At 35.8% G+C, this 18,173-nt stretch overlaps 3 protein-coding genes across 3 annotated transcripts; 1 reads left to right on the top strand and 2 right to left on the bottom strand.

Annotated features, from left to right (window-relative positions):
- Nucleotides 1-830: 830 nt before the first annotated feature.
- Nucleotides 831-6,002, bottom strand: LOC143461236 (flavin-containing monooxygenase 5-like). The gene is made up of 10 exons (XM_076959071.1): nt 5,085-6,002; nt 4,733-4,851; nt 4,474-4,612; nt 4,035-4,220; nt 3,623-3,750; nt 2,652-2,791; nt 2,262-2,476; nt 2,029-2,156; nt 1,823-1,948; nt 831-1,532 (listed from the first exon to the last, which is right to left on the bottom strand). The coding sequence occupies exons 1-10, from the start codon at nt 5,203-5,205 to the stop codon at nt 1,317-1,319; spliced, it is 1,518 nt and encodes a 505-aa protein (XP_076815186.1). The 5' UTR covers nt 5,206-6,002; the 3' UTR covers nt 831-1,316.
- Nucleotides 6,003-7,384: 1,382 nt separating this feature from the next.
- Nucleotides 7,385-9,479, top strand: LOC143461004 (uncharacterized). The gene is made up of 2 exons (XM_076958734.1): nt 7,385-7,734; nt 7,822-9,479. The coding sequence occupies exons 1-2, from the start codon at nt 7,518-7,520 to the stop codon at nt 8,742-8,744; spliced, it is 1,140 nt and encodes a 379-aa protein (XP_076814849.1). The 5' UTR covers nt 7,385-7,517; the 3' UTR covers nt 8,745-9,479.
- A 1,911-nt stretch (nt 9,480-11,390) lies between these two features.
- LOC143461235 (flavin-containing monooxygenase 5-like) lies at nt 11,391-16,836 on the bottom strand. The gene is made up of 10 exons (XM_076959070.1): nt 16,678-16,836; nt 16,326-16,444; nt 16,067-16,205; nt 15,667-15,852; nt 15,359-15,486; nt 14,385-14,524; nt 13,997-14,211; nt 13,763-13,890; nt 13,557-13,682; nt 11,391-12,916 (listed from the first exon to the last, which is right to left on the bottom strand). Exons 1-10 carry the CDS (start codon nt 16,796-16,798, stop codon nt 12,701-12,703), a joined length of 1,518 nt encoding a protein of 505 aa, XP_076815185.1. The 5' UTR covers nt 16,799-16,836; the 3' UTR covers nt 11,391-12,700.
- Nucleotides 16,837-18,173: the final 1,337 nt, after the last annotated feature.

Here is an 18,173-nt window from a genome sequence, read left to right as displayed (position 1 = left end):
CGTTTCAACGATGACCGAACATACAAATGCATTGTTAGTTCACAAAGAACACTCATAAAGGTAAAATTTTAAAATAAACCTGTTAAACGTTTTTTCAACTTTTACAAACGCGAAAGTCCATTATCTATGGTACTATGTCTCTTAACTTTCTCAATTTCATAAACTTTGCTGTTTAAATGCTATTACAACTATACATAGGCCGACAGCTGTGTAATTTCTGCTTGAAAGAATTTGATTTAGCGCTGGTTGAATTAAACCGTAGACTACAAATGGATATAAAAGCGAAATAGAAGCAGCACAAATATATAGTTGGTGGCTTAAAGCAGTGGTGTCCAACCCGTGGCCCGCAGGAAGGTTCTGGGTGGCCCGCGCGGTAATTTTCGAAATAACTTATCTTATCAACGTAATTTATGGCGTACTTACATTCCGAGAAATTGGCATTTATTGTATGCTTTTTTGTCTATTCCTCTATAGTCTATAGTAGAGCAATAGATAGTAGAGATAATAGATAATAGAGCAATAGATGATAGATAATATACTATAGTCTCTAGTGTAGGGGTGCGCAACTGTTCAAGTTAATTTATTGCATCACAATTTATTTCAACGATTAGAATTTTGGTGTGAGTGTTTTAATTAGAAATTAGCAGTAAACACTCAAGTGGCCCGCGCAATCATTCGTACATCGCATGTGGCCCTTTGACCAAAAAGGTTGGACACCTCTGGCTAAGGAAGGTGGCTGGATAAAGAAAGCTATACAAAGTGATACGGGAATAACTCAAAAAAGTGCTAAATATGCGGCGAGGACTTTTCAAAGCACGCGCTTACAGAGAACCATTCAACTTTGCTATTTTTCCTCGTACAAAAGTAATTTTATTTGCAATGAACTGAGTACAAATGATGGAAACAGGATTAATAATAAACTCCGCACGAACACATTTAGATGATGTTTTACATAGTCAAGTAATATTGATGTGGCTATTTATCATAATCGTTGTGAATTCACAAGAAACAAAACTTTGACTAACTGAATAGAGTTAATTTACGTCATATGTAGCCAAGCAATAACAAAATGAAACTTGCAGCTGGGAATATTGTATTTATAGTGAATGGTACTTGATAAACGGCAGTCAAATATACATTGTCAATGATAGGCTATATTCTTTATAATATATATATATCGCCGAAATAAGAATAAGTTAGGCGTACATTGCCCTTGCAATAATATATTTGTGTATACATATATTATATGCTATATATATTTTCATATCTTACGTGTAGGCTACATAAGGGTTATTTTTATAGTATTAATAACAACGTCAACGCATCCCTGACAAAGCCTCATCCATTATGTTAAGGGACCGCTCTCTAGCTTTATCCCAGGAGTGATCTCCAACCAGCCTGTAGTGATATGGTACAACTGGACCCAGGTAATACATGTAAGCCAGCCTTAGGTCAGTGAGTAGCAGCTTGAGGAAAGATGGAACTAAACCGAGATCTTGAGCCAAATCTTCCTGATAGTGGAAAAGGTTTGCCTGTTCGTGTAACATCAAATATTATTTTGATATACCTAAAACTATTATTTTATCTATCGATATAAATTTACTCGACGCCATATAATAAGACAATGTAATCTCCCAGGATATGGACCTACCTTTGGTATTACTGTCAACAACTAGTAAAGATCAAAGTACTTTAAAAAGATAATCATATAATAAGTTTTCAAACGTTATTTCAAGTATTTCATGCAAAGACTAATTACTAATTACTTATAAATATGACTAGGAATTTGAAAAAGATGACAACTATAGCTTGAAAAACTGACCCGAAATACATATTTTCCTCCAGTACTTTGCAGCAATTCCTCTCTGGTTTCTGTCCATGTCTTTTGCATTTCTTCTTTGGACGGTAGCGCTTTCTTTCCACTCAAAACTCTTGCAACGTATCTAGCCTAAAAGCTTAATTCATTCATATATTTCATGGATACAGACACAATTGGCCTGCTTGTGGTAATTAAGTGGACACGAATACCTGCATTTCTGAAACAGGAATAACACCACCAAAAGCGTTAGCTTGAATACCAACAAATGATAGAGTTGACGGATGCTGAAGCTTAAAAGGAAAAATCCACTTGTACAAACGGGCTTCGCCGAGTTCACCTTGTAATCAATAAACAGTCGTTTTAGACAAAAGAGAAATTCGATAGGCCCACAATTAACAGTATAGCCTAGTTCACATTTCACCACATTTTCAACATTACTAACTTGGAAAAATCTCTTCACTTAAAAAGGGATAATACGGGGTATATCCTGTAGCAACAACGACGGTATCAACAAAATCTACTCTGCCGTCGACATAAGTCACAGTATTTCCTCTAATTTCCTTAATTTCAGGTCTAATTTTAACTTGGCCGCTGTAGATTTTTAATGGCAATTCATCCGATATAGTGATGCATCTTAGCATGTTCATGTAAGGATATCTGTAATGTATGATATTTTTATAAAATTTCTTTTCATTTCCAGATGGGAATTTCTTTTAAACAATCGCATCAATTTCAAAATTGAACAGCAACCTATTATGTATGAAAATGACCACTTTAATAACGTCCTAACATTGTTGAACACTAACACAGTTCAACTCTTTGCAATGCTCACTTTGATTTTATGCCACAAGCTTCATGATCTACCCTTGACCCAACGAGATTTTCAACATTCTTGTTGGACCACCAACTAGGAAGCCATCGTTCCTTTAGCAAACCCAAACGATTAAAAATCAAATCGAATGGTGTGCCCATCTGGAAAAAAACAACAAGTTAGTTAGAAATGTAACTGAAAGCAATAAAAATGTCTACGGTTACTGCACGAAGGACGAACGGAGGCAGGTGTTACAGCTTAAATATTTTACAGTTACACCCTAAAATGTACGATACGTCTTCGAATCCTATTTCCCTTTGAATTTGTTTTTACTGTAATCTGAAAACTAAATAAATTTGGCGATTACAATGTACTTTTAGACTACGCTGAAAATATAGGCGAGTGTTACATTTTTTGAAACAAAACTGCTGTTTGGTAAATTTTAAATAAATTTTCATTTGATTTTTCAACTCCAAATACTTCTTTAAAAATTCAAAATATTTTTATGAGTTTATTTGTATCGCTATATTTTACTATATATATATAAAGTTATTTGGAAAAAAATTGAGTTTATCTGCAAGAGCAGTTTCAAATTAAACGTGATTACATCTGTTTCTGTTGATATTATACATTGCGGTTTTGTCTGGATTCGATGTTATTCATCAGAACAACTGAATCTATAAAAATGTTTCTGTGAATGCCGCACAACTGAGCTAACGAGTTTGGATTATGAAATATGTGAAGATTTTATATGCAGTGTGTTTTAAGGCTTGGCTTTGGCGACCGCTTAGAAAGTTTCAGAGACCGCGACTTAGGACTAAGTGTTAAATTTCTGCTGTCGATGCAAAAGTATAAATTACATGAAAGACCGTTGGAAAAAATTTGAGAGAACGCTTCGGTACTCAAAAACAATTTTACAAACACTGATTATATGACTATAAGGATTTATACATATAACAATAGCAGACGAAGCTGGTGATTTATCTGCTTACCACTGATACCCGAGGCACAATATATGTTCCATTCCTTGCACACAGAAAAACATTTTTTGCGGTTCTTGTGCTTTCGCAAGCAATGTCAGAGCCGGTGTATCCAGCTCCAACGACTAAAACCGACTTATCTGCAGCATATACAAGCTTAGCGTTGACAAACATATTTGTTGGTTAGTCATCTTTGCTCAATACATAACTATGTAGCGTATTTTAATCGTTAAGCATATACGCATCTACAGCATAGTTGCTAGAGCATCTTTCCCAATGAATGTCAAAACCCAAAATATTTAAATATTTAAAAAATTTTAATGTCATTATATTTATATTCCAAACATAAACCAACGTTAATCATAGGATAACTAAACTAAATTGTAATTCAGACAAAAAAAATTCGTTATTTTTATTTTTATACCTTTAAACTTTTCGGGTCCTCTATAATCGCCGCCATGAAACACGTTGCCAGCAAAATCTTTGTCTAATCCAGGAACAAAAGACTTTATCTTTTTGTTATATTGACCACATGCAACAATGACACCATCGAATTCTCTGACACTTATTTCGTCATTGTTCAGATCTTTGACCTTCACCAGCCATGATCCTTTAACAAAAAGTATAAATGCAGTAAAATTGTAAAACAATTATTTTTTTTCAAAAATAAGCTAGTTACGAGGTATGTAGCCTAAGTAGGCTACAGTATAAATTAATAGGCTTATATAAACATAAATATAAAGCGATTATGCTAGATAGCCTATAGACAGCAAGAGTTAGCAAAGTGATAAGCATTCTATAATTCCAAAGTAAGTCAATTTCAATGCTGTTTTTCGAATATTTTCGATTCAAACAAACTTTACCTGTTTTACTATAAGACTTAGCCGGAGTCACACTAACAATTTCTGTTTTAAATCTGATGCACTCCTTCAAGCCAAAATGGTCTGCATACATATCCAAATATTCGCCAACTTGGTACCTATTAAGATAGGGTGGCCATCCCTAAACATACAGCTCGGTAATATAATACTGTTCTTTTTCAATCAAGTTATTATATGAATGCGAATAATGTACCCATGTATAAAAGTGTCTTAAAAGTTTTGATTTTTTTGATGTACTTACTTTTGGTGCTGAAAAATCCGAAAATCCGAGATTAACTCTGCTAATGTTTGTAACAAGTGATGCATAAGTTGTTGGACTGGTGTCATGCTTTTCCTTGTTATGATCGTTCCACAGTCCACCTGCGTTGAGAGACTTTGATATGCAAAATATCGCTTAAACGGTATGTAATGTACACGTCTATGAAACACAGGCGGAGAAAAGAAGTATTTACTTCTTGCGGTCACTCCACAAACCACGTACGTTTGATTGTTATATTTACAAGAGATTGCTGCTACTAACTGACCGGTTATAACCAAAGTTATGCAGCTAGTGTAAGGTTATGATTGTGAAAACATTTGGGAAAGCTACTTACCAACAAAATCTAACTTTTCATAGCAAGTTGGTATCAAACCTTCTTCCAAACAAGCTTTAATGGCTGCCAGACCACTTATTCCAGCTCCTATTACACAGACTTTCTTGCTCTTGTCTACCATATTTCTGGTACAGTTCTTACCTATTTAACTTTATAATCAAGCTTACAATTTTAATTTAGTTTAAACCTACAGCGAACAATGCTTTCAAAACGTCCTTGTTGTGAACGTCACCAGGTAAAGTTCATTTTTGTTCTAGATTGTGTGCGCCGCACGACACGTATGCAATGCCAAATAGGTGTAGTTCAAACAACGATCAAGTTCCGGACAACCTGATCATACATCCCATGAAGTTCTGCAAACTTATGGGAACAATGTAATCTGGCGCAGCATTTAAGGCGCTTATCATTCTCAGAGCCCAAGCATATTGCCAAAGTCACTGCAGTAAACAAGGAAAGGACTAAGAAGTAGCGATTATGACGTGGATATTGCTACAAGCAAAATAAATACAGTTTCTTTTGTATTAATGAACATTTCAAATAAAGTTTGGAGGATGACATGTTAGCTTTGTGACGTTCTTTCTCGAATAGATCTTTCGCTAACCGTCATTTACCTCTATGACGCGTAATATGTGAAACAATGTCTACTTTGACACAGTTCTTGATTAATGTAGCTAATCCACATAGAGGTTTAAACTGCATGGCTATGTGAAGCTTTCGTCATTCGTCAGATACGTGATTATGTGTTGCGGGAAATTTATTTCAGGTAAGTGGACTCGTCTGCAGATTAACAAAACATTGCTTCGAAATTAGCTGCACAGTGAAACATTTTCTGCACTACAACTCCACATTATTGAATTAATACTCAGCTAACACAAAAGATGCGAAATCTTTTCCAGTCGCTATGTAGCCTAAGCAAGTCTCGTAGAGTCTAGCATGAACCCCGAGCTGAGGACAAACAACTTAACGTACGCGCTTTCGTGTCAAGCCATGTCATTATGTCAATATGATCAACGTCTGTATTTTATAAAATAAGTTTCGAAGAACAAGACCGGTGGACAAGCCATACGACTTTAGAATGTTTAGCTGACAACCTGCCTTGAAAAAGCTTGCAGAACACAAATTCAAATTTCGCACTAGCTCACATCATCTTGTGAAACTGAATAACATTTGCTTGTTATACGAATTTGGCTTTGCTTGTTCTTTTTTATTTGCTTTAACTGCAGTATAGAATGCATATTTATATCTTATACGCAATAAATTGTTTTCAAAATCAGAGAATACATCCAAATGCTGATTGCTACAAGACTCTGGCACAAGAGCTGCTTTTGTAGAAGGTTGATGATTACTGGCTTATACCAGAGAAGACTATGCCTGGCAGCGTTGTTTCATCTATACATCTGTCCGTGCTCAGGTTTTCGGACAACATTGCTCTATATATGGGCAGCTTTTTTCGTACTCTGTCACAGATGGTTTTTGTGGTTACATAATCAAATAAATTATAATAATACCTTTATAATTTAATATACTAACGAACGAATCTGCAGAAAACTGCAGTAATTTTGTAACACATAATATACGGAATAAAGAATGCAACAAATAGGCAGCGAACAGCGCCATTAACATAGAAACTTTGCAGCAAAACGTTCTCTGAAAACTGGTTGACGAAACGCTGTAAGAGTGTAAGGCTTACAGCGTAAATACAAACGTAAACCAACGTTTCATTGAGCTGACAGACCGCTGTAAGTGTTAGTGGAAAATAGCCATTGAAGCCTATATAGTGACTAATATATCCATGCCATATACCCATTTTTGTCAGCTCGAAGTAGCTCTAATAGTATATGGCTATGCGTTTATAAATCGTTTTAAGTATAGTAGAGTATGGACTATAGAACAACTAAAAACAAAAGAAACAGCTGCTATATGGAAGCACAAGTATCGCTTACGGCCTGCGGCGTTAAATAAGTTTTGAGTTTTGGCCCCTGGCATAGACTATAGATTAGAACAACCAATAACAAAAGAAACACCTGCTATTTGGAAGCACAAGTATCGCTTTTTATTAATAGAAACAACGCATGTGCATAAACGTGCGAGTAAAATGTCGTTACTGCTGCAGGCAACAGTTAACAAGACGGAAATGCATATTGATGGCGGTTACTCTTTGAAAGAAACGAATGCATCACACTATTCATTAACAGCATACCGATAATTACACTGGCCAACAAAAAAAAAATTTTTTTTGAGTGCCAAAGATATTTTGATGGGTTCTGGGTAATTTTGGGCTGCTGATCGAGTCCGAAAATAACATTCGTTTCTTTGAATTGGCTCTAGTTTTTGAGATATCGATATTTTTTATTTTTGACAAGAGAAAAATCGTTAATCGTACTTAGGATACTGAATTTTACGTATTGGTTTGCGCAGTTGTATTTAAGAGTTATGAGTTCATCACGAAGAAGCTGTCGCAATGATCCTGACAAGTTTTGTTATATCTGTGGGGAATATATCTTCAAAGACCAAAGGAAAGCTATCACCGATTTTGTGAGGAAGGTGTATCTTTCGTATTTTAAAGTGAAGCTTGGTGACCAAGACAAGCCATGGGCACCTCATATTGTCTGCAAAGCATGTGTAGAAAGCTTGAGAAAGTGGACTAAAGGTACCCTTAAAAATCTCAAGTTTGGTGTACCGATGGTCTGGAGAGAACCAAAAAGCCATTTTAATGACTGCTACTTCTGTTTGCTAGACCTAAAGGGGTTTAATCGTCGTAAGAAGAATACTTGGAATTACCCAAATTTAGAATCTGCTCGGCGACCTGTGCCTCAATTGGAGGAAGTACCTGTGCCTAAATTTAGTGATTTACCTGACACATCCTTGGAAAATGATGAGTTTCATGAAAAGGTAGAAAGCTCTGCAAGTGACAGCAGTGGAAGTGTGTTCGAAAGCCGTCCATTAATTCTAGAGCCATTCAAGCAGGAGGAGCTGAGCGATCTTATCAGGGATCTCAACTTATCCAAAGAAGCAGCAGAAATTTTGGCATCCCGACTCAAAGACAAAAACTGCCTTGGAACCGGAGCTTCAATAACATTCTACCGTACAAGAGAGAAAGAATTACGTCCGTATTTTAGCCAACAAGATGATCTTGTTTACTGCAAAGACATCGAAGGGCTTCTGCTGAAAATGGGAGTGCCACAATATAGACCTCAAGAGTGGCGCTTATTCATAGACAGTTCGAAAAGGAGTTTGAAATGTGTATTGCTACATAATGGTAACAGTTATGCATCTCTCCCAATTGGCCACTCAACAAAACTAAAAGAAGAGTACAACAACATTAAAACGGTATTACAGAAACTGGATTATGACTCTCACCAATGGTTAATCTGTGTAGACTTGAAGATGGTAAATTTTTTGCTTGGCCAGCAAAGCGGCTATACAAAATACCCATGTTTTATCTGCTTGTGGCATAGCCGAGCGCGCACTGATCACTGGGTGAAGAAAGGGTGGCCACCTAGAGATTCCATGAGAGTAGGTGAAGGTAACATCATAAATGAACCTTTAGTTGCTAGAAAGAAGATCATCATTCCACCTCTGCACATAAAACTTGGTTTGATGAAGCAATTTGTGAAAGCCTTGCCTGCAACTGGGGATTGCTTCAACTATATTTGCTGAACATTTCCTGCTTTGACCATCGAAAAGCTTAAAGCAGGCATTTTTGATGGCCCTCAGATCCGCAAACTCATAAAAGATGTGTGTTTTGTGCAGTCCATGACAGACACAGAGTCTGCTGCTTGGCAATCGTTTGTTTTAGTCACACAGAACTTTCTTGGTAACCGAAAAGCTGAAAATTACCAAGAATTGGTGGAAGATATGCTTTCCAAGTTGAAAGATTTAGGTGTGAAGATGAGTATCAAGGTTCACTATCTCTTCAGCCACTTAGATCGTTTTCCTGCAAACCTTGGTGATCTAAGTGAAGAGCAGGGAGAAAGGTTCCACCAGGACATTAAGGTCATGGAAGAGAGGTATCAGGGCAGGTGGGATGCCCATATGATGGCCGACTACTGTTGGAGTCTCCAACGTGACTGCTTGGCTGCATCACATTCCAGAAAGTCGTACAAAAGAAAATGTATAAGCATCGATTAATTTTTTTTGTATTACAGTAGCGGTATATGATTGATTAGCGTGCTTTGACAGCTTACTAAATGTACTTTGAGCGTTACTAAAAGTAGTGTTTGTGCTTTGACGTCGCCTGTTTTTGCGTTACAAAAATCTGTTGTTTACTGCTAACATCGCCTAAGTTTTATAATTTTTGCTTGATTTTCACATGAAACATGATTCGCGTAAAGAAGGCTCTCTGTGTTAACGATTGCGTCTTTAACAATATCGCATCAGAAATAGAAGAATACTGTATGCACATGCTTGAAAAGACAGATGTAGACTCATCAAAGTTGTAGTATAAAGAGAATTTTACCTATGTCATAATTTGCGTATTTTTAGCACTTTTTGAAACAAAAATATGAAATATCTCAAAAACTAGAGCCAATTCGGAAAAACTAATGCCATTTTTGGATTCAGCGACATAAAAATACCCTAAAACCGTTGAAACTTTCTTGGCACCAAAATGTGTGTTGACTAGTGTTATTAATCAACTGGATATCAGTCTGGTGATTTTCTCTGGATGGCAGAGCGCCATTTGCGTAATGCCCGCTATCTTCTGATACCGTTAGCTAGCTACGACGTGCAGCCTAAATACAAATTAATAACAGGCTATTCATGAAGTGATGCAGCTTATCTGTCAGTCGCGTTTGACGTCTCGTTTTTGCCATCCAGTATAGGCATACATTATATATCAGGTATTTTTATATCTTTTCAAACTTCATTTATGTTGTCACTAAAGCGATGTTAAAGCGCCAAATTCCATCTCAAAAGTAAATGTTTTATTGCCAAAATCAATTGTCTCAAGATTGCTCAGCGCCACATAGGCTTATAAGTACGTGCTTGCTGCACTGTTTCATAAATGAGTTTTCTTTTAGCAAGCCATTGCACCACTGATTAAAAGGTTTATGTCAAACGCGGTGAGAAATTCGCAAACACACACTGCGTAGGCACATACAAGTTGTCGGATTTGCGGCAACGCTGAAATGTTTTAAATATCTTAGCTGCTATAAACTTTGGGCAAGTAAAACCGGTTTCTAGACAGAACCACACAGCTAAAATCAAATCCGACAGGTTACAGCTTCAATCACTAAACTAATTCTTAGAGTTGGACCGGACAAACTTACTTAACTTTGCTTTACAGAAATGTGAGATTATTTTGCAGCAATATTTCCGGACATTGGATTAATTGCGACCACTATATTGTGGTATGATCACCTGTCTGTGTGTGTTCCTACCCGCTTTAAATTCTTTTTATATAAACCAGGTGTAATCGATTAAACTCTAATTTAAAGCGATTTATTTCATTCGTTCGTAGTTGTTGTGACAAATAAATTAACGTTTTAGGTAAATTTTCTTGCATTTTCGAACAAATATAACTGATATTTCCAACTTTGTCTAATCAGTATTTGAAACAAGTCGCGCTTATAGAGAACCGTTCAATTTTACTATTTTTCATCGTACTCAAGTAATTTTATTTGCAATGAACTGAGAACAAATGATGGAAACAGGATTCATAATAAACTCTGGACGAACACATTTAGATGATGTTTTACATAGTCAAGCAATATTAATAGCGCTATTTATCATAATCGTGGTAAATTCACTGGAAACAAAACTTTGACTAACTGAATAGAGTTAATTTACGTCACATGTAGCCAAGCAATAACAAAATGAAACTTGCAGCTAGGAGTATCGTATAATAGAGTACTTGATAAACGGCAGTCAAAGATACAGTGTCAATGATAGGCTATATTCTTTGGTTTGGTGACATTTAATCACGCGACACTTAATCACGCGACGCTTAATCACCGACACATAATCACTAGGACATTTAATCACGCGACTCTTAATCACGCGACACATAATCACTAGGACATTTAATCACGCGACATTTAATCACACATTTACAGTATCGAAAATTGCATGTCTACACACGAAAAACAAATATAAACCTAAAAAGAAATTGTTGAAATGATTAAACATTGTTTGCGCAGATAAGGCTACCGTACACACTAGGTAACAATGTCATGCATGGGAAATGTAAGCAACTGCACGAAGATAAACTAAAATCTCGCTTGACAGATAACGGTCAACTGTGTCAACACGATGACTGTCATCGTGTTGGTGATATTTCTGGCTAAATAACAAAGAGTTTCTAGCTGGTGGAAGTCAACTTTAAACCAATGTTTTCTGAATTTGACGGTTTAATTTAAATTATCATTAGAATTGTCGCGATACCCATCTATGCGTATATGTGGTGTACTTCGCTTTTGCAAAACTTTGTTTTAAGAAAGGTAATAGGTAAAAAGTTTTTTCTTCACGTCAGGACCGTTTTGATGGTACTTTGATCAAGAGCTTCGGTGACAATAGAATAATGTTACATATTACATAGGTTATACGTAGCAATGCAAAATGACATGTTATTTCCTGATTGGCTAATGTGTTTCTGTAAAAACTAAGGTTTGGTTAAAATCTCCTCTTCTTGTCTCTACACATAATATCAGTTTTACCTTCTGGACTGTTCATTACTGAATTGGAGTTATAGTTTTGTTTAAATGTGAAAAGATGATGAAAATGTTTCTAATGTGATACAACTTATTTCGGACAATATAACAATTAGACTTTATGAAGCTGGTGTTGATTTAAAGAAACATTATAGAGAAAGCCGGCGAAACGGAGTCAAAGACAATTGTCGGGGAGTTCTAAAAGAAAGACTAATAGCCTTTGGCTTTAGGCCAACCTTAAAAGCAATCCACATCGCCATCCCCACAGAGAGATGCACACGAGCTTGAATTACTGAATTTTCCTCACGCTTTTCCGACATTCGTTCTCTACAAAATAAATTCAGGCTATTCAGGACTCCTTTTGATGTGGACGCCAATACCATTCCCGAAAAATTTCAAATGGACCTTATTCAAGTGTGAATACATATATTTTGCTCTTTTTGTGATTGGTATGATTGAGATTGCAGCAATGTAGCGTAATATACTGAAGTGAGTGTGAATTATAGTATTAATGAAAGTTCCGGCCCGCCAAAGAGTTGTACACTCGACATTTGGCCCGTGACTAGCAAAAGGTTGCCGACCCCTGCTATAGACAAAGGCGCTGTCCAAGTGCTGTCGCATCCAAGTGATTATGTGTCGCGTGATTAAATGTCGCGTGATTAAGTATCCAAATCGCGTGATTAAATGTCCTAGTGATTATGTGTCACGTGATTAAATGTCCTAGTGATTATGTGTCGCGTGATTAAGTGTCCTAGTGATTATGTGTCGGTGATTAAGAGTCGCGTGATTAAGTGTCGGTACACCATATTCTTTGTAATATATATGTATCGCCGAAATAAGAATAAGTTAGGCGTACATTGCTCTTGCAATAATATCTTTGTGTATACATATACTATACGCTATATATATTTTCATATCTTACGTGTAGGCTACATAAGAATTCTTTTTATAATATTAATAACAACGTCAACGCATCCCTGACAAAGCCTCATCCATTATGTTAAGGGACCGCTCTCTTGCTTTATCCCAGGAGTGATCTCCAACCAGCCTGTAGTGATATGGTACAACTGGACCAAAGTAATACATGTATGCCAGTCTTGGGTCAGTGAAAAGCAGCTTGAGGAAAGATGGAACTAAACCGAGATCTTGTGCCAAATCTTCCTGATAGTGGAAAAGGTTTGTCTGTTCGTGTAACACAAAACATTATTTTGATATCCCTAAAACTATTATAATAATTATCGAAATAAATTTTCTCAATGCCATATAATAAATCAATGGTATCTCACAGGATACAAACATACATTTGGCATTACTGTAAAAATTTATATAGTAAAGATGATAGTACTTTAAAAAGCCAGTCATATATAATAGGTTTTCAAACGTTATTTCAAGCATTTCGTGCGAAGAGTTAATAATTACCTATAAACAGGGTTGCCATACCGTCTTTATTTCTAAAATTTGTCTTTAGTTTAAAAATCCCTGTCTTAGAAAATATGTTTGTCCTTTTTTTCTAAGAAATGTCCTTATTTTCACTTGCGTCCTTATTTTTGGGGCATAGGTTCGAATTTAGGGCATTTTGACACCTTTAGTATACCATTTTGTACCAAAGAGATAACAAAATTAAGAAAATGCAGATAGTGTCTTGTTTTTTGTTTTTTTTTAGGAAATTTGGTTGCATTCTCCCGTTGTGCACTGTTAAAGGTGGTATTCGTCATTCATTTCCTAGTCGTCCTTATTTTTGAGTTGAGACCGATGGCAACCCTGCCTATAAATATGACTAGGAAGTTGGAAATAGATGACAACTGTAGCTGGAAAAACTGACCCGAAATTCAAATTTTCCTCCAGTACTTCGCAGCAATTCCTCTCTGGTCTCTGTCCATGTCTTTTGCATTTCTTCTTTGGACGGTAGCTCTTTCTTTCCACTCAAAACTCTTGCAACGTATCTAGCCTACAAGCTTAATCCATTCATACATTTCATGGATACAGACGCAATTGGCCTGCTTGTGGTAATTAAGTGGACACGAATACCTGCAATTCTACAATGGGGGTAATACCACCAGAACCGCCTTCTGCAATACCAACAAATGATAAAGTTGACGGTTGCTGAAGCTTAAAAGGAAAAATCCACTTGTACAAACGGGCTTTGCCGAGTTCACCTTGTAATCAATAAACAGTTGTTTTAGACAAAAGAGAAATTCGATAGGTCCAAAATTAACAGTATAGCCTAGTTCACATTTCAGCACATTTTCAACATATACTAACTTGGAAAAATCTCTTCATTTAAAAAGGGATAATACGGGGTGTATCCTGTAGCAATAACGACGGTATCAACAAAATCTTCTCTGCCGTCGACATAAGTCACAGTATTTCCTTTAACTTCTTTAATTTCAGGTCTAATTTTAACTTGGCCGCTGTAGATTTTTAATGGCAATTCATCCGATATAGTGGTGGATCTTAACATGTTCATGTAAGGATACCTGTAATGTATGATAGTTTTTTTTAAATTCCTTTTATTTCCAGATGGGAATTGTTTTAAACATTCGCATCAACTTCAAAATTGAACAACAACCTATTATGTATGAAAATGACAACTTTAATAACGTCCTAACTTTGTTGAAACCAACACAATTCAACTGTTTGCAATGCTTACCTTGGTTTTATGCCACAAGCTTCATGATCTACCCTTGCCCCAACGAAATTTTCAAAATTCCTGTTGGTCCACCAACTAGGAAGCCATCTTTCCTTTAGCAAACCCAAACGATTAAAAACCAAATCGAATGGTGTGCCCATCTAAACAAAAACAACAAGTAAGTTAGAAATTGTAACTGAAAGCAATTAAAATATCTACGGTTACTGCACAAAGGACGAACAGAGGCAGGTCTTACAGCTTGCTTCTTTCACAGTTACACCCTAAAATGTACGATACGTGTTTGAATCCTAGTTCCCTTTGAATTTGTTTTTACTCTAATAAGAAAACTAAATAAATTTGGCGACGACAATGTACTTTTAGATTACGCTGAAAATATAGGCGAGTTTTACATTCTTTGAAACAAAATTGCTGTTTGGTAAATTTTAAATAAATTTCAATTTGATTTTTCAACTCCAAATACTTCTTTAAAAATTCAAATTATTTTCATGAGTTTATTTGTATAGCTATATTTTACTATATAAGTTATATATAAAGTTGATTGGAAAAAATCGAGTTTGTCTGCAAGAGCAGTTCCAGAATAAAACCGATTACATCTGTTTCTGTTGATATTATACATTGCGGTTTTGTCTGGATTCGGTGTTATTCATCAGCACAACTGAATCTAAAAAAATGTTTCTGTGAATGCCGCACAACTGAGCTAACGAGTTGGATTATAAAATATGTGAACATTATATATGCAGTGTGTTTTAAGGCTTGGCTTTGGCAACCACTTAGAACTTTTCAGAGACCGCGACTAAAGACTAAATCTTAAATTTCTGCTGTCGATGAGAAAGTATAAATTATTTGAAAGATTGTTGGAAAAATTTGAGAGAACGCTTCGGTACTCAAAAACAATTTTAAAAACACTGATTATATGACTATAACAATTTATACATATAAGAATAGCAGACGAAACTGGAGCTTTATCTGCTTACCACTGAAACCCGAGGCAAAATCCATGTTCCATTTCTTGCACACAGAAAAACATTTTTTGCGGTTCTTGTGCTTTCGCAAGCAATGTCAGAGCCGGTGTATCCAGCTCCAATGACTAAAACCGATTTATCTGTAGCATATACAAGCTTAGCGTTGACAAACATATTTGTGGGTTAGTCATCTTTACTCAATACAATACTATGTAGCGTATTTTAATCGTTAAGCATATACGCATCTACAGTATAGTTGTTAGAGCATCCTTGACTAAACTAAATTCAGACAAAAAAATTTCGTTACTCGTTTTTTAAACCTTTAAACTTTTCAGGTCCACTATAGTCGCCGCCATGAAACACGCTGCCAGCAAAATATTTGTCTAATTCAGGAACAGAAGACTTTATCTTTTTGTTATATTGACCAGATGCAACAATGACACCATCAAATTCCCTGACACTTATTTCGTCATTGTTCAGATCTTTGACCTTCACTAGCCAGGAACCTTTAACCAAAAAGTATAAATGCAGTAAAATTGTAGAACAATTTTTTTTAAAATAAGCTAGCTACGAGGCCTATATAAACATAAATATAAAGCGATGAAGCTAGATAGCCTATAGCCAGCAAGAGTTAGCAAAGTGATAAGCATTCTATAATTCCAAAGTAAGTCAATTTCAATGCTGTTTTTCGACTATTTACGATCAAGAAACATACTTTACCTGTTTTATCGTAAGACTTAGCCGGAGTCACACTAACAATTTCTGTTTTGAATCTAATGCACTCCTTCAAGCCAAAATGGTCTGCATACATCTCCGTATATTTGCCAAATTGGTACCTATTAATATAGGGAGGCCAACCCTAAACAAACCACTCGGTAAATTAATATTGTTATTTTTCAATCAAGTTATTATATGAATGCGAATAATGTACCCATGTGCAAAAGTGTCCTAAAAGTTATGATTTCATTGATGTACTTACTTTTGGTGCTGGAAAATCGGAATATCCGAGATTAACTCTGCTAATGTTTGTAACAAGTGATGCATAAGTTGTTGGACTGTTGTCATGCTTTTCCTTGTTATGATCGTTCCACATACCACCTGTGTTGAAAGATTCTCATACGCAAAATATCGCTTAAACGGTATATAATGTACACGTCTATGAAACACAGGCGGAGAAAAGAAGTATTTACTTCTTGCGGTCACTCCACATACCACGTACGTTTGATTGTTATATTTACAAGAGATTGCTGCTACTAACTGACCGGTTATAACCAAAGTTATGCAGCTAGTGTAAGGTTAAGAGTGTGAAAACATTTGGGAAAGCTACTTACCAACAAAATCTAACTTTTCATAGCAAGTTGGTGTCAAACCTTCTTCCAAGCAAGATTTAATGGCTAACAGACCACTTATTCCAGCTCCTATTACACAGACTTTCTTGCTCTTGTCTCCCATATTTCTGGTACAGTTCTTACCTATGTATAATCAAGTTTACAATTTTAATTTAGTTTAAACCTACAGCGAACAATGCTTTCAAAACATCCTTGTTGTGGACATCACCAGGTAAAGTTCATTTTTGCTTGTTCCTTTTGTTTTGCTTTAACTACAGTATGGAATGCATATTTATATCTTATACGCAATAAATTGTTTTCAAAATCAGAGAATACATCCAAATGCTGATTGCTACAAGACTCTGGCACAAGAGCTTCTTTTGTAAAAGGTTGATGATTACTGGCTTATACCAGAGAAGACAATGCCTGGCAGCGTTGTTTCATCTATACATCTGTCCGTGCTCAGGTTTTCGGACAACATTGCTCTATATATGGGCAGCTTTTTTCGTACTCTGTCACGGATGGTTTTTGTGGTTACATAATCAAATAAATTATAATAACACCTTTATGATTTAATATAATTAGATCTAATAATGAATAGATTTGCAGAAAATTGTAGTAATTTACAGTTTACATTAATTTAGATAGTTTGCTGCAAAACATTCCCTGAAAACTGGTTGACAAAACGTTGTAAACGAACATAAACAAGGTTTTATTGAGTTGACAAAACGACGTATGTGTTTTTGAAAAAACGATACACCGTATATGATTAATTATTTCTATACACACCACTATAACTGCTATAACTTGTATGGAAAAAATACAAAGACTTCTTAACCTAACCTTTCCGCACAAGATAAGACGTTACTGATAATTGTTGAATCGTTTACCAATTTTTATTTTATTTACTTAACCGTATTATACACTGTAGCATGCCATATGAAAAGATATTGTAACGCTTCGTCAATGCTTCTTTCACTTGAAAAGGAATCAAGTAGAAATAGAGTCGTGCAGGAATGTTTATGTAAAATGTCGTCACTGCCGCAGGCAACGGTTAATAAGACGCAAAGGCATAGGTAAGACACTTTCGCTTTTGGATTGTTGTACCACATCTACTTTTGATCGCTTGATAATTATTAATTATCAGGCGAGCAAGTCTACGGGTCAACATATCTATACGCTATTTTTTTCCAATGAGAAGACCTCTTATCATAAGCCTGCTGTCTTCTGAAATATAACATTGGAATCACGTATGGATTTACGATTTACGAACAAGTGAACTAAACTACAATTAATGTATGACATCGTCCTGTGTCGGGTACGGACCACTTGTCTTAACCCACAAATTAGCAGTTGCAACATTTGCTTCGTTTCCAACGGCACTTAAATTGATGGTGATTAAAACCTGGAAACAACATTAATTGCGCCGTATGTTGACTCGCGTTTTCATTTTTCTTCCAGATGAGCATTTAAAGTTGCGATTTTATCCTCAAAACATT

This window comes from Clavelina lepadiformis, chromosome 5 (assembly GCF_947623445.1).
Source record: "Clavelina lepadiformis chromosome 5, kaClaLepa1.1, whole genome shotgun sequence".
NCBI lineage: Eukaryota > Metazoa > Chordata > Ascidiacea > Aplousobranchia > Clavelinidae > Clavelina > Clavelina lepadiformis.
The sequence above is the reverse complement of the archived record's forward strand: the minus strand, read 5'-3'. Positions and strand labels throughout refer to the sequence as shown.